At 39.2% G+C, this 22,826-nt stretch overlaps 1 protein-coding gene across 1 annotated transcript in view; it reads right to left on the bottom strand.

Moving 5' to 3' along the window:
• Positions 1-22,826, bottom strand: part of PATJ (PATJ crumbs cell polarity complex component) — a 212,377-nt gene that overhangs the window by 46,219 nt on the left and 143,332 nt on the right. The window contains 3 exon segments of the mRNA XM_042463137.1: positions 15,063-15,193; positions 17,952-18,066; positions 18,741-18,812. Coding sequence (XP_042319071.1) covers positions 15,063-15,193; positions 17,952-18,066; positions 18,741-18,812 — 318 coding nt within the window.

Raw genomic sequence — 22,826 nt, 5'->3', positions numbered from 1 at the left:
GAGGCGTGTTTACCATCCCACCTCAGTTTTTGGTAGATCCACCCCCCCCCAGCCCTACCTTTGTGCTTGTGGTGTGACTTATGGGCACATGATTTTAAAAAAAAAATTGATAAAAGGTTCGATTGATTGATTTTGCAACTTCTTGCAATCAGTGAAGCAAGTGGTTGCAAAACCAATCAACTGAATCTTCTATCATTTTTTTATATATAGTTCCCAAGCCAGGCTGCCTGGACTGCCACTTACATCACTGATGACACACAGATGATTGACATGCATTTTGAAGCAGTGCAAACTAGTGGGGATGACAATCATGCCAACAGAAGCGATTACAAGATAGATCTTTTGCAGTGGTCACGGGTGGTCAGGCTTCGTCTTCTGTTCCATTGTTTCCCAGGGCTCTGTTTTGGGTCCCCTACTGTTTTCTCTCTACACATTGTCCCTAGGAAAACTCAGTTCTTTTGGCTTTTCCTATCATTTGTACACCGATGACACTCAGCTGTATCTTTCCACCCCTGACCTTTCTCCGGATTTTGAACACTAAGTTTCATCTTGTCTTACAGCTATCTCTCAGTGGATGCGGCATCGGTGCTTGAAGCTCAATATGTCCAAAACGGAGCTTCTCGTTTTTCCACCTAAGTCTACTCTTCAATACTCCTTTTCTGTTTCTGTGGATGACATATCTATTTTACTGGTCCAGGAAGCCCGTAGTTTTGGTTTTATTTTTGATTCTTCTCTGTCGTGTATCCCCCCAGATCCAGACCACAGCTAAGGCATGTATATTCTTTTTATACAATATTGCCAAAACCCAACCATTTCTATCTGCCTCTACTGCCAAGATTCTGGTCCGTGCCCTAGTGGTCTCGCGACTTGATTTCTGTAACCTCCTTCTGGCAGGGCTTCCTCTTTCTCACCTCCATCCTTTAATTTCTGTTCAGCATTCTGCTGCACACATTATTACATCCACCTACCACTTCAACCATACTTATTGTCATCCCTTCACTGGCCTCCCCTCCCTTTCTGTATTCAGTATAAGCTTCTGTTGTTGACTTTTAAAGCCCTGCATGGGCCAGCCCCTTCTTATTTATCAGACCTTCTTTCTCTTCACCTTCCCACTCGTACCCTTCATTCTGGTAGTCAAGGTCTGCTTTCTCAGCCTAGAATTTTCACTGCCCCGTCTCAGCTTCGTTCCTTTTCACTTGGTGCCCCTCACTCCTGGAACATCCTTCCCCCCAGGAGCATGGGTCATCACTCATTTAACCAGTATCAAAACTGAGTTGAAGACCATCCTGTTCAGGGAAGCATTCCCAGGCATTGCCTGACTATTATTTGTTATTTGACGTTTTTAATTTGTTGCCTTTTTTACTGAACCCCTTCTTGTATTGTTATGTATTTATATGTATTATGCTATTATTTCTTAGAATGTACACCATGGGCAGGTTTACTTTTATGTATTTTATTGTTTGTATGTACAGTGCTGTGTAAATCTACAGTACTATATAAATAAAGCATAATAATAATAATAATAATAATAATAATAATAATAATGGAATAATGAAAAGATCCGCTTTCATAGTGAGAATGACGTGCCTTTTGGAATCGATTTACCAACACAGAGCGAAGGCGAATCATACACTGGTTTAAATGTAAGTGGGAATGAGCCCTCTATAGAGAAAAAACGAATATAATACAGGAACAAGAAGAGATAAAAAGATGATAGAGGCAATACACAGAGGAGTTATATAAAAGAGAAGAAGAAATGAATTACACATGGAAAAAGGAATCATGTGAAGATGAATCATATGAAGGCGAACCCCAGATTCTTAAAAGCGAAGTGCAATTGAAAAAATTAATCACCAGGAACAGATGATACCCCAATTGAAATGCTACAATTCACACGGACAGGAGTAACTCTGGTTTAAATTAAAATATGCCAACAAATATGAAAAAACAAAGAGGTGACAAACAGACTGGAAATGATCAATATATATATGAATCCACAAGAAAGGAGATACAAAAGACTGCAGCAACCATAGGACAATAGTACTAATCTATTAGTATACCATGGAGTAAAGCACACAATTACTCAAAATTGCAGTTCTGCTTAACCTTTCACATATATTGCATCTGAAATAGGGCTTTCTCTATAAACTTCCATCAACAGAAAACCTAAACATGGTAAGCCTTAGTACAGACAGAGAACGTTAACAAGATTTAAGGAACAGCCATAGTAAGATATCTAGGTAAAGCTATACAGTACGATGACATTCTGTGGCAAATTCTAATGTAAATAAATAGGTTTCATTTATTCAGTCTTTTAAGATTAACATTTGGAACATTTGTTTTCTGGATAAAGTCATTCATAATGGAAAGAGCAGTCAGTGGGAGGTCATAAAACACGTTCAATTTAAAAAAAATATTTTTAATGAGGCAGCACTGCATCACCCAGGGCAAGGTGATAAGAAATGAGAAAGACCTGAAGAAGGGGAAATAATAGCACTCTTGCCCTAAAGCAAGTTGTGTGATCAAGAGATCATTTAGAAACTTCCTCTTTTGTTGCTCCAAGGCGCTGAGCATTTATAACCATCCTGCAATTGCAAAAAGTCAACCCTCCATATCAAGTCTCTAGTTTATGTTGGGTGTGGGGCGGATTTTGGTAGTAGATAGCTAGTGATTTACAGAAAGCAGGAGTGGTTTATATTACTGTATAAAATACTGCAGATCTAAATTAAAGATACATTTTAATCTGTTTACAGGAATGTATGTAATCAAATGTTTGACACAATTAGTGAAACTAAAAGGCAGTTTAAATTATACTCTTTCTTTCTTTCTTTTTCTTTTCTTTTGTAGAAGGCTTCTATACTAGCCACTGAGCAGGAGATGAAATTCTCCTACAACACAGCATCCAATTTTCTAGAATGCCATCAAATTATATTAGGGTCAAAAGATCCAGTCCCATGGTCTAATGGCAGATATGTAGACGTGCTGCTGTAGAAAGCATAGCATTATAACACAGCAATGAGAAGACACTAATCATGGGGGAATATGCCCACAAACCTTTCATTTTCAGCCTGGGCCAGTTTCTGATCCATTTTTTAAATAATGTGACAAACAGAGATCCTGAGATTCATTAAATAACCCCTTCCACCAAAAGCCAGTGCCACAGTAAATTTAGTTCACTCTTACTTGTAATGATCAGTCTCACTTGTAATTCAGAGGACTGCATGCTCAAGGGAGAACTCTGCTGCTTGATCACTGAGCATGCCACATGAAGACAAACTAAAATTTGACTTTTGGCAATATGGACTTGCAGTCATCCCAATCCAGAAGTAACCGCCAGGCACAGCAGTTTTAATATACAAACAAATTTTCCTCATGCACTGCCTTATTCATTTCAGTTCTAGATAGGTAGACAGAAACACACATTCATGCATACACACACTCACAATTTTACGTGCACAAATCAGTCCCTTAGTTGAAAAAATCCCTTATACAAGTGGAAGCTTCCATTCCTATGCTTGGAAGCATGTCTAGGCTTTATTCAGAGGCTAAAGAAATAATGTTCCAGATAGCCCAAATGCTTAGCAGTCACTAAGAATCAAGTAGCTTTAACCACCCAAATAAATAGCCAAGTGCTGATGCAATAAAACAGGCAATGTAATATTATAATATACAATTGTGTTCATTTGTTTTATGGCTGTGAAAATGACAAAAGAGACACCAACAAATTAGTTCCTATTGCATACTCACATCACACGGCCTTCCTTTGCCACTGTGCATTTTATAGAAATTTGATCCACATTTGTGTATTTTTTTAAATACTAAAATGTCAATTTGTTTCAAGGAAACAAGTAATATTAGTATTACATTTTATAGTCCCCCCCCCCAGTTACATCTGGTTCTTGTTTATTTAAATGTTATTCAACCTCCATAATATTTGTGCTTACAGTCATATTCTTTTAAGGTCTAAAGAGTTCAAATGTGAAATTTCAAGAGTACCATTCATTAGCATTATTTTAATTGCCAGTTATCAACTCTTGTAAGTTCTCAGTTGACTTTGAAATAATAAAATTACAGCAGTAAAATGTTGAGTGTGGAAATATATTGCTTGAAAATAAAAGTGGGGGAGGGATTTGTGTTTCTGGCAAGTACATTCAAAAGCAATTTCCCCCCCCAAATGGTGGGGAGTTGTTTTAAAAAACTAGCAAAAAGAGGGAGAGAATGATAGAAACAGAACTACAGTATATAGAAAAGCATAAACTCTACCTTGGTCAGGATGGGAAAGTTTCTTCGGGGGGGAAAAGTAATGTGAAAAATAAAAAGAGTTCATCATATGATGAGTAAATTGTAAAAATTGATTGCTCTAAAATTAGATGATGGCACAGTAAGAAAACTAATTATTTTTCCATTCCAAGAAATGTATCCTGAGGTTCCATGAAAACTCTTAGAACTACTTCACACTTCAAATAAGAGGTAGCACAGAAGGAAATTGTGAATGAATCTCACACTTTCTCTTCTTCCAATACTGTGTAATACAGAAAGCAGCATTCATGGACCTTGAATTTTGTGAGAACTGTGCAGCCCAGATTTTCTAAGTAAGAAATGTATGACTCTTGTGTCTCCCCACACTGTGGGACAGGTGTGTGCATGTGTGACCACAATTCACTTGTGGTTCCTGTTTGCCAAATTTTACATTAAATGAAATAGCTATAAGAACCATAAAGATATAATTTTATGAGTTGTAACTTTTTGTAAAAGTATAAAACTGAGCACTAAAGCATTAATAGTCTATGCCATTGTATTCCCCATCACCATGTACAAATGTGAGAGCTGGACAATGAAAAAGTGGATAAGAAGAAAATCAACTCATTTGAAATGTGGTGTTGGAGATGAATGCTGAGGATACCATGGACAGTCAAAAAGACAAACAAATGGGTCTTTGAACACATCAAGCCAGAAATTACCCTAGAAACCAAGATGACTAAATTGAGGTTGTCATTCTTTGGCCACATCATGAGAAGGCATGACTCATTAGAAAAGACAATTATGATGGGAAAGGTTGAGGGTAGAAAAAAAGAGAGGAAGACGGCACAGCAGATGGCTACACCCCTGTATGTGAAGAGATCTTGTAGCACCTTTGAGACTAACTGAAAGAAACAAGTTGGCAGCATGAGCTTTCATAGACTTCAATCTACTTCCTCCCAAATGCATCTGAGGAAGCAGACTTAAGTCTAAGAAAGCTCATGCTGCCACTTCTTTCTTTCAGTTAGCCTCAAAGTTGCTATAAGATCCCTTTACATATTGATTTTACAGACTAACACAGCTACATCTTTAAACTGAGGCGGTCATACTTTGACCACATCATGAGAAGGCACAACTCATTAGAAAATGCTAGGAAAGGTAGAGGGTAGTAGAAAGAGAGGAAGACTTCATGCCAGATGGATAGACTCAATCAGGGAGGTCATGGGACTGGATTTACAGGACCTAAGCAGAGCAGTGGAGGATTGGGGGGGGGGGGTTGGGGATGTCTCATCCACAGGGGTGTCATGAATCAGAGTTGACTTGGGGGCAGTTAACAACAACAATAACAACTTAAGAACCATGGGAATGAATCTCAAAACCATGTTGCACTCTGATCTGGAAAATGACATGGATGTGGCCACTAGGTGGAACTGGAGCAGAGATTACTACAATTCAAATGGTCGGTGCATGAGTCAGCATTTGGTGAGCTGTGCATCATGGGAAGTCTGATGCAACATGCACTGGATATGAAACCAGCCAGGTTTCATTAGTGCATGGCATGGTTGTTACATGACCCCAGGAGGACCACCTAAAGAAGGACAGAATCTCTGTTGTCGGTTTGTTATGGTTGGTGGTTGGCAAAGCACTTTATTAGTTTGTATAGCCGTGAGTGTTCAAGGCGGCTGTGTGATACTCAGTGTAATCTTTGTAAATATTCTGCAACAAAGATTAAAGCCCTCGTTGAGTGAAGTCTCGCTATCCAGAGATTCATTCCTTCAAGGTGAAAGGGCCGCTCTGAGCCAGACCATCTGCTAGGCATTCCTGCCTATGTGCATCAACTTTGCGTGTGTGTATATGCTAGACACAGCTCGTCTACATACCCCAACAACGAATACCTTCTATAAGACTGTGACCATGTAGACATTTTCATACAACTGTCACCACCACTGACAATGCAAAATAGTATAATGGAATCTAGAGTTCAGCAACATTTAGAAAACCAGAGCTTGGCCCTCATTGTTCTCAAATTACTGGATCAAGGAACCAAATTCCTCTCTTGAATATTAGTGGTGGAGTATCTTATTTGTGTGATAAATATACTTCTTAAATAAGATATCTTTGACACTGAACAAGCATCTTTGACACTGTGAGCTTGAAAACCAACAAAAAAGGAGGGAAGATAATTAATGGAAATTCATAATGAATAAACAAAATCAAGGAAAATGAAGGGAGAAATGATAAAGATAGGAAAGGTGACTAAAATACAGAAAAGAATCAAGTTCTTGCCTAACAGTTCAATTGTGTTGCTGTAACTGCAGCATACTAAAAGAAGTGAGGGAAAAGGCAGGGGCTACCCATGATACATGTGGTGCAGAGTGGGGGCAGCTCCCACTAAAACTATACAGCTAAAATGTTGGCCTTTATTCATTGAATCAAAGGAGATTAAGGGCTATGGGTACTTTTGAATGCCACAGAACTCTCCCAATGTATTATTTCCAAACGGCGAGAAAGCATAGTGCAGGATTCAACAGCACTATGAGAATTAGATGAAATTTGGAGTATTTGACTGCAAGGGGTTACAGATTTACATTTCATAGATAAATCAAAGAGGCAACATTTTCTATGCAGATTAAGAATTTGATTAAATTAATAGTACTGCCATAAGAACTGCCTACACAAGAACAGATTTTGACAGGTACTCTCTGTCTTCATTAGCATTGGTTATCTGTACAATTACTAACTTCACAAAGTAGGCCACAACTGTATGCAGTCTTGTATGCAGTGAAAATGCTAGGCTTGCTGTTTATATAAAAATATTTCTATACTGCCTTTCTTGGATAACAAGAGCTCCCAAATGGTGTTGTCAGAAAGACAAAGAATACTGGAATTAAATGAGAGCATTAAAATTAAAGCTTCCCCCCTTTCATGTGATTGTCTAGCTGTGTCCAACTGTAGGGGGTGGTGCTCATCTCTGTTACTAAGCAAAGGAGCCAACATTGTTAGAGATGACTCCAAACTAATCTTATATCTTTTTTTTAAAAAAAAGAGCTACAAGCTTGATAGAACAGGGAAGTGCTGTGGATGAAGAAGTACTGAGGGTGCTGGGTACATTTAGCATGGAGAAGAGAAGACACAGGGCTAGTCTACATGAAAGTGTATTATGTTAATTGCTGTGGATTTTTGCACATTCACAGCCAAGATTACCGTATATACTCGACTATAAGTCAACCTCATGTATAAGTCAAGGACAGGTTTTGGGGTCCCAATTATGGATTTTGATATGATCTGTGGATAAGTCAAGAGTATTAACTTAGGGGCATGTAACAAGGGCTCTAAAGGATGAATCAAATAAAAGCAGTGGCAAAGAACTTACAAAATTCCAGCAGGCATAACTATTTGTGTTCACACTAAAGGCTGAATGGATGAGAAAGTAAAGAGAAGTCAGTGCTTCCAGGGCAGATTATATTCTTGTCTTTCATCAGAGGGTGGTTCCTTTTTAAAATAAGTGTTAAAGTACACTACTTGCATTGACCCATGGATAGGTCATCTCAGGTTTTGGGGCGGGGGGTAATCTTTTGATTAAAATTTCTAGAATTATACATGAGTATATATAGTAATTGTCTTTGCTTTCCTGTAGAAATCTACAGTCACCCCCCCTCCCCAAATTTGCAGATTTGTGATCCATGGATTTGATTATCTTTGGGTTTGCCACTATCCTTCCTAAGCCTCCACTCACTCCAAGCCTGAGGCAGCCACGTGCACCTACAGGCAACAGCCTTGGGCTTTGGAGGGGAACGCACCAGCGAATATCATGGCTGCCACTTATTGCATCCCAAAGTTGGCTAATCTGTGGGCTGTATGCCCTTTTCAGCAGCCTGGTCTTTTCCACCTTCCTTCTCTTCCCAGCCAGGCAAGGTGGCTTCCCTATGCCTGAGGCCAGGATGAGGTTGCTGGACTGCTTTTTGATGAACTACTTTCATGCTCTCTCTACTATTTGATCTGGGATGATCACTATCAATGGTTTTCCATTAAGCCTAAGCTGCTGGAGGGGTAGGAGGAGAAAGAGAGCATGGAAACGGATAATCAAAAAGCAATCCAGCTTCTCCAATTGACTTCAGGCATGCAGAGAAAGCTCTATATCCTTTTCAGTAGCTTTGACTTTTTCACCCTCTTTTTCTCTCCATTGAGGTGGGCTGTGCACCTAAAACTGGAACGAGGAATTTTATCGCAGTGGCCCTGGAACAGGCCTGTAGCGTTCCAAAAGGGAATATTCTGAGGACTTGGCGGTGGGGAACGGATTTTACCGCACAGCAGGAACACTGCTGCTGCCATTGAGCATCCCCATCCCGTTCCAGATGCGTCCCAGAGGGGGTAATTTCTGGGAACGCTTGAGAAGCATTCCTGGAAATCGCCCCCCTGGGGAACACATCCGGAATGGGATGGGGATGCTCGGTGGTGGTGGCAGCGTTCCTGCTGTGCGGTAAAATCCATTCCCCGCTGCCAAGCGTCCCCATAACGTTCTGTTTTGGAACGCTACAGGCCCATTCCAGGGCCACTGTAATAAATTCGAGGTTGCTGCTTCCAGGCTCCCCCCCAGCAGCTCAGGATCCATTGAGAACTATTGAGAGCAATCACCCCAGAATGGGTAGTGGTGTGAAGGAGCATGGAAGTGGGTCTTCAAATAGCAATCCAGCAACTCCAACTGGTTTCAGGCATGCAGAGGCCAACCTGCTTCAATGGGGTGAGAAGGAAAGTGAAAAAGGCAAAGCTGCTGAAAAGGGTGTAGAGCTGTGTACAGGCCCACAGAGCAATAGGATTTGGGAGGTAGTTGGCATGGCTGCTCTGCCCACCCAAGCCCCTCATAGTTGTGTGCACACAGCAGTGCTGTCCTTGGGGGAGGAGGCAGAGCACCAAGGATGGTCACCACCAACTGTCTTCTAAAGATGGATGCAGTGTACACAGTGGGGATAACTCATTCCTCCATTTCTCTCAAAGGGTAGGACTCTTTTAATGCACATGCACCAGCCGTCGGCTTTAGGAATGGGTGGCAGCCATGGAGGCTAGCTACCAGGCACACATTCTTTGTTCACCCTCCTCCAGGGAACCTTTCAGCTGCTCATTTCACAAACCTGAGAAGCCTTTTTGGGAGAGAGCCTTGCAACTTGCCTCCACTATATTTGTGGTTTTTTTCATTATCATGTGGATCTTGCACCCCTAACCCTTACAAATGTCGAGAGTTGACTGTAATTGCATCTATTCATCCTCCATCTGCCAAAAATGTGCCATCATCTGAATCCATGTGAACCAGACAGATGGCCACATGTGCAGTAGTGCACATTTCTCCAGATTCATGCAGATATTCCAGTAAAATACATGCAACCTTTTTCCTGTGGAGTTTAAGGAGCTCCTTTCCCTGCAAAAAGCCTCTGTCTCTGTGAATTGTGTGTGGCTGGATCACATTATATTTTACTGGAATCAGGAGCATTTTAATCACGTAGACAACGTGAGAGGTGACATGATAGTTCTCTTCTGGTATCTGAAGATATTTCTTGTAGAAGATGGAGCAAGCTTGTTTTCTTCTGCTCTAGAAATGAGAAAGTGAACCAATGGATTTAAATCACACACACACACACACACACACACACACACACACACTCCACCTAAACATTAGAATGCCCCCCCCCCCCAAATAAGAGCTGGAACAGTGGAATAGATTGCCTCAGGGGGTGGTGGACTCACTTTTTTTGGAGCTATTTAAACAGAGGTTGAATGGCATTTCTAAAGGCTGCTTTAGTTTTGTATTCCTGCATGGCAGAGGAGTTGGACTACATGGCCCTTTTTGTCTCTTCCAACTCTTAAGATCTCATTATTCTACCCAACAATAGTATCTACACCTAAAGACTAAAAGGATAATCAGCATAAGCTTTATGGACTGTAGCCGATTTCATCAGATTAATGGAGAGTTGCCTCATTTGGCATATATATATATATATATATATATATATATATATGGCGAGGGGGGGGAGAATGTCATTATTAAGGGGCTTGTAAATGGAAATGTAAAAAGTACTAACATTTATTATTAAGTTTACTGTCATTAATAAGCAATATTTGAATGGGAGCACAGATGTCCTGGTATAGATAATCTCCTTAGCATGTACATTTTGATTAAAACTGTTTCCTACTTAAAATATTTATTCTGCATCTCTGCATTTTGCCCTGTGAATCAGATGGCAGTCATTTTTAGAGTTACTGTGATATTTTCATAGTGAAAAATTGATGGGTGGAAATAGTGATCTGATGTCACTACAAGTGTCAGTGTATGTCAAAATGTTACTATTGTTGTTCTTTTATTTGTTCTGTACTAGGAATATACACACTCATTTTATATGGTTATCCTCTTGCTGTTAATCCTCACAGCAATCATGTAAGGTGGTTTGCTGAGAGTTAGTGATACACCATAGTCACATGGTAAATTCCATGACTGAGCAGAGATCTGAACTTGGGTCTCCCATGTCCAGTGCTTTAAACATTAGCCTATACTGGTTTTCTCAGAGAAGTTGTTACTGTACAAAATAATATAAAGCTTGAAACATAATGGGAGAAAAATATGCAACAATTTATGTGCCTAATTTGCATAATTAAAAGGCAAATTACAGTAATTTCCTTAATTTGACTAATTTGCATAATATACAAATTTAGTGGCCACATTTGAGGAAGTGGAATATGGCAACTCTGAATAAAAGTATATTGTAAAAACTATTGCTGAAAGCAAATTCCATAACCAGGACCACAGAAAGGGTGGTGTCCTACACCAATGTAACATACAACAAGGCCTCAGAAAATGATTCCAAACTAATGGTAGTAGGTAATAATGATTATCTGTTATGATCACCATTGGTAATATTAATATTATCTGAATATTTTCGTGTTTTTGGGTTGCTGGAGACAACCTCAAACATTCCTCCCGAAAGTTTAGAATTGTTTCCATGCTACCAGGGATAAAACTTTTGAGTCCCTTTCAGAGGAAAAGTGAGATACAGATCAAATAAATAAATAAAGCAAAATGGGGGCGTGTTACAGACCGCCGGATTGCAGCGGTCTGGCTCCGCCTCCGCTTGCAGCGTCCGGGAGCCACAGCGGCCAAACCGTGCGGCTCCCGGACACTCCGAGGAAGGAGCGCGGAAATTGTGTTCCTTCCTGGGCCCTGGAAGAGACGCCGCGAGGCGCTAGTCGTGCACTTGCGGCGTCACTTCCGGGGCACGATGTGCGGACGCACAGGGTCCGCTATGTTAATATGGCGGCGGCCGTGTGGAACGGCCGCCGCCATTTGTCACGGACTCTGTCCGTGATAGGGTTAGGGGCGTCTGGAAGAGACGCCCCCTTTTCAAACTGGGATGTCCTCAGGACGTCCCTAATGGCGGTCTGTAACCCGCCTTAGTTTCTTTTGGGTTAGGATGGGGAAGATATGATTGGACATCTTTTAGGGAACAAATTGCCAGAGTAGCTACAGATACTAGGAGAAAGAAGCACTGTGATGCATACAAACTGTTAATCCAGTCCTATTGGGCCTGAAGCAGCATTTAATTCAGAAAATCCCAAAGGGACCACAATGAATAACAATTTGACATTAATAGGAAAGGCTTGGTTTTATTTGCCTGCTGAATGAGTGGGGAAATGAAAAAAAGGTGGTGGGTGAACTTCTCTAACCCAAACCCTCCATAGGGCAGGTGTTATGAGGGGATATCACAGTGCTCCTGATGTCATCAGGTCCCAAAGCCAAGCATCATATATAGGTTGAGTCTTCCTTATCCAAAATGCTTGGGACCAGAAGTGTTTGGAATTTCAGATTTTTAAAAATATTTGCATATGCATAATGTGACATCTTGGAGATGGGATGCAAGACTAAACAAAATTCATTTTGTTTATACCTTATACAAATAGCCCAAAGGTAATTTAATACATGATATTTTAAAGAATTTTGTATATACTCAACCATCAGAAAGCAAATGTGTCTTTATCTCAGCCACTCATATGGATGATTTTGGAGCATTCCAGATTTTGAAATTCCAGATAAGAGAGACTCCACCTGTAATGCATTTCCACCCAGACCTTTGGCCACGGATCCAGTTTTACTGTGCAGATTTTTTATTTGTGCAGGGAAGAAGCAAAATGAATAAGCCACTCTCAGCCAGTACTCCCAAGAGGTCTTGGAAACATCAGCTGAAAGATGCCCATATCACGAGAACACAACATCGAGGAGCGAAGAAACAGTAAGCTGCCTGGTTAAGGGTTGACTGTAAAATTTGTTTCATGAAATTTTAGAACATTGTATTTAGAGTTTTGAGAGCCAGCATGGCATAGTGGTTTGAATGCTGGACTAGAACTCTGGAGACCAGGGCTTCGTTCTCATTGCAGCCATTAAATCCATTGGATGACCTTGGGCAAGTCGCACTCTCTCAGCCTCAGAGGAATGCAATGACAAATCCCTTCTGAACAAATGTTGCCAAGAAAACCCTATGATGGGTTGCTGTAAGTCAGAAACAACTTGAAGGCACATGACAACAACAAATTTAGGGTTTTAGAAATGTGGTTCAGGTTTCAAGGGACAAAACAGACTGTCCAAAAAGAGCAGATTGGGGTTGCTCTGGTGCCACTCACCCCAGCGCTGTGGCAACCACACATGTGCAGCCCCAATCCAGTCCAATGCTGCTATTTTAAACCAGCTTCTGAAAAGGAATGTTTTTTTTCCCCTGCTCCTTTTCAAGCCAATTTTTCCAGGTTGAGGTGGCTTCAGCCTATGTTCGGGGCATGTGTTGTTTAAGTGCCATGCCCTGAACACAGACCGACAGTGGACCCCTTGAGTCCCTTTCAGAAGAAAAGTGAGATACAGATCAAATAAATAAATAAGATTTACTAAATGAAAAAAAGAAAAGAAAAAGTTGACCAAAAGTTAATTTTTAATTAAATCTAGTACAAGGAGGACAGAATGCAAATTCAATGCCCCCAACACTTTATTTCCTGTTTCACCCACTACCTGGAATTTTTAAAGCAGACATTAAAACTTAGGGCTGAAACAGACAGCCCAGTAAAGCCAGCTTCTTGGCATGGCGTTCAGACATCACATGCCCCAGACTCAGTGAAAAGCAGGCTCTAGAGGCGAAGGGGTGGCTTTTTTCTGCCCCAAATAGGAGCAGACTTTTTCCACTCCTATTTGGGATGGAAGCTGGCTGGATTGGGGCTGTTGTGTGCAGTTGCTGTGGCCCCAATCCAGCTCTCTCGGGGCATCATCATGCTGCCCCTTCAGGGCCATCTGTTTCACACCTTAGTGAAAGCTTGCAGCCTTTTATTTGTAACCAGACTTGTCAATAAAAGCTTTCTCTAACTTTACAATCTCAAGTAGCCACTTGTTCATTTATGGAGGCACTATTGTATGTCCAGTTGCATCTTGGTGTGGGTGTGTATCTTTAAGTCACCTGTTGACTTATGGCAACTCCATGAATTTCACAGTGTTTTCCTAGGCAAACAATAATCAGAGGTAGTTTTGTCAATTCATTCCTCCAAAATATAGCCTACAGCACCTGGTATCCATTGGCAGTCTCGATCCAAGTACAGTGGGCCCTTGGTATCAGCTGAGGTTTGGTTCCAGGATCCCTATGCATACCAAAATCCATGGATGTACAAGTCTCATGATATACAGAGGCATAGTAAAATGTGGTCCCTTATACAAAATGGCAAAGGTTTGCTTTTTGGAATATTTTGGGGGGGATATTTTCAAGTCATGAATGGTGGAATTTGTGTATGCTGAATCCAGGCATAAAGAGGGCCAACTGTATTAATTAGAGCTGACCCTGCTTGGCTTCAAAGATCAGATGGGATCTGGAGTCTTCAGATTCATTTGAGCTCACAGGGGGGGAAAAATTACTATACTATTCCTTCCCAGAACTCCTTGTGGCTGAAGCATTCAAATGAAATTGGATTTAATGTTGCTCAGGTAGGAAATGTAGGGATGTGTACTACACTGTTTAAGATACAGGTTGGTAGAGGGACAGACATAGTAAATAGACAGATGTTTAACTTCTTTTGGATAGGCCTGATTGTTTAGGAATTATTTCACAAAATCATTTAAGCCAAACAAAGAAATGTCCAATTCACATGTTGATGATAAAGGCTGAACATTAATAATTCTTATTCAGAGAAATTTATTAATTTCTGAGAGCCTGTTTCACATCTTTGCAATAGTCAGCTGTTTTTTTAATCCTTACCATGGTATTACCAGTAAGTAATTTTCAAAATGGTAATGCAGTGTATAGCATCAAGCATGATTTTCTATATTTGGTGTTACATTTCTTTTTGAAAAGCTATATCACATTTACAATTTTTTTTCTTTTAACACAATATTTAAAGCAGCATACACTAAGCACACATTTTGACTACCAAGCATAATGAAGGCCATGTGTGTGATATTCATCACAGAATCAGATAAATATCCAATATGCAATTGCAAATCAAGGCTGAATAGTATATACAAGATGGTAAAGGGACATCATATTTTGCTTGGGGACTTATGTGGAATGGGAAAGGATGCTGAAGAATTTTGTATGTTAACTGTTCTTTTCTCTCATTTACATTTTAAAAAAATAGAGCAACTGAGTTTATATCATTATTTTATGCTATGTAGGAGAACTGAAGTACGCACTATTCTTTATTTTGCTTTAAATGATATTTTTACATTTCTTTCATTCATTGCACCAGAACTCAAAGAGTTTGAGGATTCCTGAGAGTTTTCAATTATACAGAAAACAAACAACAGCACAACTTACAAGTGGTGTGTCTTTTCCTCCTACAATACTGAGACCTAGTCCTGATCGCCCCTTGGATATTTCTATAACCATTTCTTGCCCAGGAATGATTGGGCATGTTGCTGGATCTGCCAAAGGGGGTGGAAGGATGTCTGTAAAACCAAGATTCAATATGATTAGGTAAAGCACTGTATAGAGAAGCAGCACAGAAATAAACTTGAGCATCAAAATTTCTGAACAGACTCTTATCAAATAAAATTAATTTGAGAAATAAGACAATGGGAAGAACATATTCAATAGTTTATGGATGGTTACAACCATGATTTAATTATCATTTAATTGTTGAATGCAATTCAAGCAGAGTTTATACAATATTTATAAACATTTATTTTGAGGAAGACCCATGCTGTAAAACACTGGTTTTCCAAAAAATGGATCCACTGATGTTAAGAATACTAACCTCATGTAAAACAGTTCAATATATGTTACAGTTTTTACTTTTGGCCAATAGCGCAGGCATTGTGTCTGTGTAAGATGCACAATGGAGTAAAAGAAGGAGAGTACACATTATGCCACAAGAGCTCAGAAGATATTAATAAAGGGACTTGTTTCCTTGCATCTATGTAGTTATTCTCCAGATCTTGTGAGATGTTGCTTCTGACAACAATATTAGTGGAATATTGAGCACCATTCTGACTGTCCAGACCTATTGGCACAGCCCCAGCCCCAGCATAAGTCTCTTCTTTAAAACAGAGTGCATGCTGGTCTACTTAATCTGTAACTTCGTGAGAGAGTGAGAGACAGAGGTTGGTTTTTCCCTATTTGACATGGTGTATTAAATCAGGAATTATAAATCAGCTCCTTGTGTCTTATACAAGGAAGAAAATATGGCATGAAAAGCAAAGGAGAATATCATCACACAGCTCAATTATGTAAGTATCTAATTCACTAAATCACAGTTTGGATGCAGGATTGAATAATGTTATCTCCTCATTAGAGTACAAATCCAAAGTAAGTAATGTCATTTGTTTTACATTCCATTCAGACCTAAAATATATGGCACTAAAGCCTGGGGAAATTGCAAGAAGCTTCTAAACTATCCTACAGATCGTTCTGATAAATTTTCTCATGAAAAATTTCACCTTGGGGAAAAAAAACCTTTCAGTCAACTTTAGAAAAAGAATATGAACTAATCCCTGCTTTTATTACTAATTGAGGGTAAAATAAACAACTCCAATTAATTTTCAGTAACCTGTGCATATTCCTATGCAAAGGAGCATCATACAGTCATGGCACTCTTTTGAGGATGCAAAAAGGAGCTGCTTTTTGCGGCTCCTTTTTGCATTCTCGAAAGGCAGATTGGGGCCATGGCGTGAGGTTGCTGCAGCTCTGATCTGGCTAGAAAAGGGGGGAGGGGTATGTCAAGCCCCTAAGAAAGCAAGTGGGATTTTTAAAAAACCATCAGGATCACTTTAATATATTCACAGTGATAAGAGCTGCTATGTGCCAAATGAAAGAGACTTGAAATTGGCCAGTGACAATGGAAGAAGCTGAAACAATTTCAATAAGTTAACACTCATCAAAACCTGCAATGGTGCAAAACTACTTATGTTACCTAGCCATCTACGTGTGTGTTTGTGTGTGTGCCTTCAAATCATATGTCAGTTTATGGCAACCCCATGAATTTTTCATAGAATTTTCATAGGCAAGGAAAATTCACAGGTGGTTTTGCCAGCTCCTTCCTATGAAATATAGCCTACAGCATCTGGTATTCGTTGGTGGTCTCTCATTTAAGTAGTAATTATGACTGACCTTGCTTAGCTTCCAGGGTCAGATGTGATCTAGTGCCTTCATTACTGAATGTAAAGTGGCATGATACGTTGATGGGGTGGTGGTGTCATAGGTTTTCAATTGAAAGAGCCAGAATAATGTCTTAAGGGCTTAATTATGTTTGCCACTACATTGGTGCATTAGTATTTTTTTTTAAATTGAAGATCTTAACAGAAGATTCCCTTTATTACTGACCAAAGAGTTACAAAAAATTAGTAAATGTTTTCAAATTAATAAGCAAAGGAAACTTGTAGCACCTTTGAGATTAACTGAAATAAAGAAGCTCGCATTACCTTTTGTAGACTTCGGTCTATTTCCTCAGATGCATACTGATTTTCCAAACTAACATGGCTATGTCTTTAGATTCTTCAAATTAATTTATCTTAGAAAATAAGGCCCCTTAAAAGTCGGCCTGGGGGCGGAGTTGGGGTGTCGCATCCAGATGATGTACACCTGACTGCCCCAGGGCGCCATGATGCTCCACCCCGCGTGCAGCATCATGATACACAGCACCAAAGGAGTGCCATATAGCTGCACTGCCGTGGCTCTGGCGCCCTTTCAAGGGCACAAAAAGGAGCTGCTTTTTGCGGTGCCATTTTGCACCCTCGAAAGGCAGATTCGGGCAATGGCGTGAGGTTGCCATGCCTCCAATCCAGCTAGGAAAGGGGCAGCCTCTTGCCACCCCAGTCTGACAAGTCCCTAAAATAGCAAGTGGGATTTTTTTTAAAAAAACACCAGTGTCACTTTAATAGATTTGCAAGAATAAGAGCTGCTATGTGCCAAATGAAGAAGAAAAATAAATAAATAAAAGTAAACATTTTAACCTTGTATTTATATAATAGCAAAGCAAAGGAAAATCTAATTTGCAATAATGACTTTTAAAAAAGTAAATTACAATCAAAATATAACATGCTATACTCTAGACACACACACGCATGCATGCGCGCACACACGCTGTTGAGGTAATTGTATATTACACACACACACACAAACACACACATAGCACCTTTTCTCTGTCATTCTAAAAAGTTTTGCAAGGAAATGCAAGATATTCTTTGGATGAAAATAGTAAGTTCATACTTCTGTTGGTGAATTCTGTCTCTGGAGACAAAAATGATGGCGGTGCCAAAGATATGTCGTGTAAACTGATGGGGATTATTGTTGAAGGCTTTGATTGCTTTAATTGGTTACGAAACTGGAGGGGAAGAAAAAAAACAAGAAAGAAAAACCAAAATAGTTGAACTATTAAAGCTTCCTTCTAAAACCTAAATAAGCAGCTTAAACCAAAGCACATCTTTATATGGATCAGAAGAGGGGTGTGAAATAAAATATTTAACAGCTTTAGAAGTAATGATTTCCCTGCCTTTTGATGCTGAGGTTTCAGAAATCTTGGTGAAAATGATATGCAGTAATTAGAAGGAGTAAGTCTGCTATCTGAGACAGGCAGCAAATTGAACGCATCCACACACCCCCAACCACTGGACATCTCTAAGTCAGAATTTTTGATTATTTTAGCACCTGAGGCAAAAAGCAGCACAAGTGCTTCTCCCTCTTCCTAGCAGAAAAATACAACATTAATACATTACGTAAGCCTCCATTTGACACTTTTTCATGACACTTAAAACCAGTTGTCTGAGGCAGCTGCATCACTCTGCCAAATGGTCTAGGCTTAGACTTGAGCATAAACTGCAAGAGCCATGGTAAAATCCTGACACAATTATTGCTTAAAAATTCCATATTCATTTTGTTTTCTTATTATTTATGCCTGTTTTACAATAATAGAATATGTTGCAATTAAAAATAAATAAAAACTATTTTTAATTTTTGTTACTACTACTACTACTACTGTTTAAAAATGTCAATACATACATTTTCTGATGGCTTCTCTACCAGAATTTGCTGGTTCTCTGTCACTTGCTTTTCAGTCTTACTACTGACATCCTAACAAAAAGAAATAGAAAAATAAGGCGGTTACAGTATGCTGAAATTTAACTGATTTTATTGGAGCCTTTCCCATTAAAAGCATGCCCCAAACCAAATATGAAATTTAGCCTTCATGGTTCTTATGCATTTCACTACTGTATATTGTTAAAGCTGTTTAAGTGTAGTGTCAAGTAAGTTAGAAAGTTTAAAACAGGGTTGAATCCAGATTACATTTAGCTGTGCTTTGATATCAGTGAAATCAATGGGGCAAGTCAGTCAAAACTGTTGATTTCAATGGGACTAAAACATGAGTAATACAGGGCCAAAATAAAGTTGTTTTGGGTAACTTTGGAGGTATGCTGTTTAAATGACACATGCATCCTAAGAGGCCAGAAGCTGCACCAAAGCTGCACTCCAATCCTTATGACTGGAACGTGGCTTTGGGCCTCTTAGGATACATGCATCATTTAAATAGCATATCTCCAAAGTGACCCAAAGCAACTTTATTTTGGCCTGTCTGTTTGGGCCCACAATAAAGGCAAAGGGATCTTGTAATACTTTTGAGACAAAATGAGTGAAATGGTTGTAGCAGAACTTTTGCAGACATGGTCTACTTCCTCAGATGCATGATGTAGACCAAGCCTATGAAAGCTTATGCTACAAGTTTTTTGCTCAGTTAATCTCAAAGGTGCTACATGATCCCTTGGCATACTAATATTCCAGACTAACACAGCTGTGTCTCCAAACAACAGAAGGCATTAGGAATTTCATTTAACTTAGTTTGTGAATATATTAATTTATAAATCTAACTATTGGTTAAGTAAATCTATATGTTGTGATTTGCGGGAGAAGGTGGGATTGTACCACAGACTCAAAGAATCATAAAATAATAGTTAGAAGAGACCACAAGAGCCATCCAGTCCAACCCCCTGCCATGCAGGAACTCTCAATCAAAGCATCCCTGACAGATGGGCATCCAGCCTCTGTTTAAAGACCTCCAAGGAAGGAGACTCTACTACACTCTGAGGGAGTTGTTCCACTGTTGAACAGCTCTTACTGTCAGGAAGTTCCTCCTAATGTTGAGGTGGAATCTCTTTTCCTGGAGCTTGTATCCAGTGCTCCAGGTCCTAGTCTCTGGAGCAGCAGAAAACAATCTTCCCCCTCCTCAATATGACATCCCTTCAAACTCCCAACCTATGATGTCATAACTCCCATCTTATGATGATTTCTTGGTCTTTTCAACCAGGATGCTAAAACAAGAGTGTAATTATTCTTTTGGAAAGGTGGAGTGTATTGTCTGAAAATCAAGTTATATAAAAATGATATACATCTAAGTCAGGGTTGGGCAAAATGGGCAAAAACATTACAGAAAATAATACATATGAGTGTTATCCTGTAACATTATAGTTCAATGATGTACAGATTTTTTTCCAAAGGCCAAATAACACCGCATGTTCTTTTCAGGAACATCAAGCAGCTGGCTAGCAGCTTTGTATCTTATGCATCTTACTCTGTTAAAACAATCCCTTTATAAGTAGTTCTTAAAGTTCCACCATAAAGTGCATCACTGAAAATATTTTTTAGGAATATATATTATTTCCAATTATCTAATTTACTGGTCTAGTATTAAAATTAAATCAATTCTTTGTAAAAGTTTGTACATGAAAGGTATGACACATTTGATTGCTATCTGTCCTCTATTTGTTTCAATTAATGGAGCAAATAGAGGACAGATGGGGGACATGTAATGAAAAAACCAAATAAGACTCCCACCTCTGGGGACATAGCAAACTGTAGTAATCAGCTGAATTGATTACAACCAGTGTGGGAATGTTGTACCCAAAGTTTCACATATGTATACTTGTATACAGAATAAGGATTTAAAGACACAATTATATAGTTAATGTGCATTCTGTTCATATCTTACCCATGCAAACTTTCATGTATGGCATCCTAAAATCTTTGCTTTTCTATTTTTTTAAAAAATCCCTATCCCCTTTATGTTTTTAAACCTTGTGATTCAACAGGTAAACTTGTAAGAAATGCTTGGTGAAATACCATTAATGCAGACTGCCCTCGATTTACAGTATTCAAGGGGATGGAGTTCAGTGTGATCTGCCTGTCTTTTGCTCCTCATTCCCCATGATTAATATAAACACATACTTCTTGTTTAATTTTTGAAATATGTCAGCTCTTTCTGAGGCATAAGATGAGATTGCATAACTTAATCCTTTGCACTTTTTTATTTAAATATATAGTTAGACACCTCAAAAGAAAAGAACTGATAATTGTTCTGAATTGCTCAAAAACATATACAAAGGTGAGATGAAGTTAAAATGCTGTTTCCTATTTTTTCAAAGAGTTGATGAACTGAAATACTGCAAGAGCGCATTAAGAAATAAATCCCTTCAAACATTGGTTTCCCATACATGGCAGCTGTGTCCTCTGATACTATCCCACATATTTCTATTTTAAGAGACAGATTGTGTTGATTAAAATTTAAAAACCCCTGGATGTTGTATCCTCAGCAGGATGTATTTTATTTGTCACAGAAATATTGGAAAATATGAGTATGAAGTCCTCATCTGAAGCTGGGAAACCAACAGGTTCAACTGATGCTTGAAGGTAAGACTGAATCAAGGACATGTGCCTTACAGCTATAATAATGTTCAGGCTGAAAGAGCCTCCTGCTAAACAGAAAATTTGATTAACGTGTATGTATGATGAGGCAAAGCAGGAATGCACATCTAAAAAGAACACTGGATCTGTCACTCAAGTCATTTCCCCATTAAGTCAACAGTCAAAGATTTTAAATTAGTTACTTTTTGAAAAAGCAGGAAACTTCTAGCCTGTATTTAGTTCAGTGCATCAAATGTCTTATCATTCAAACAACAACACATTTTGTATGTCACTATTAATATACATAGACAGCACCTTTTTGAATATCACATACACTATAAAGAAAAAAAACACTTTATTCATAGAATTCCAGGGCCTTTTTAAAGGTGATTGGTTAAAGTGCAGAACACTCAAGAACAGAAATTACAGGCCTATCACAATGATTACCACTTTATTAGCAATAACTGCAGGGTAGAGATGATGATGTCTTCAAGATCTTATGAGAAAAGAGTTATTTCTACCTGCCCTTTTTAGTTCTGAAAGCCAGCAGTGAAAAAAATCCACTTTACACATATGTCTGTTTTCGAAGGTTGTGGGCACTTCCCACCTTTGTGCACCTCAGTTACAATAGTTACAACCTCAGTTACAATCTGTTTTCTGCTTACAGATCAAGGTTAATGCACTGAAGCTTAATCCACACGGGATGGTGGAGAAACTGACTTCACTTCCCAGGAGACAGGGCAGCAGTCCCATTAGTTTTGGTTTTTTGTGGGTTTTTCAGGCTATGTGGCCATGTTCTAGAAGATTTTCTTCCTGACGTTTCGCCAACATCTGTGGCTGGCATATTCAGAGAATTAGTTTTGGTTTGTACTTTGTGTTGGAAGAAGCAAACACACTTTCTAGCATTTTTAATTGGAGCACCCATGTAAGGTCTTCAATTTTGCTGATCTGTTGTTGCCTTTAATTCTGTAATTCCTTAAGAGGTTTAATATGTCTTTTCCTGGAGTTTCCTTATGGATTCACTTATTTTATGTGAGCCACCTTTGGAATGGCTGACCTGAAACATGGTATGTATATACTAAAGTAAAAAAGTGAACAACACAGCTGGGGAAGTCTTTGCCAGTATTGTTCCTATTGTAGCAACCAACCTACAGTCAACCTTCACTGGAGTGCAGGTAGCCATAATAAGATGTGCAAAGTAATGCAATATTCTTCCTCAAGAGAGGGGGATGTCTGCCTATCCAGATCTTTTACTTTATGACTCTTACCAGCCTCACTCAGTACAGGAATTAGAAGAGGGCTGTGGGAGTTGTAGTCCAAAAACATCTGGACTACAGATGTTTCCTGGTTCCTGCCTTATTCAGAAATTAGAATGAACTGACCTACAAGAAGCTTCTGGAGCAGTCAGACCCT

Source organism: Sceloporus undulatus, chromosome 4, assembly GCF_019175285.1.
Source record: "Sceloporus undulatus isolate JIND9_A2432 ecotype Alabama chromosome 4, SceUnd_v1.1, whole genome shotgun sequence".
Classification (NCBI taxonomy): Eukaryota; Metazoa; Chordata; class Lepidosauria; order Squamata; family Phrynosomatidae; genus Sceloporus; species Sceloporus undulatus.
Note: the sequence above shows the minus strand (reverse complement) of the source record. Positions and strands in the feature narration are given on the sequence as shown.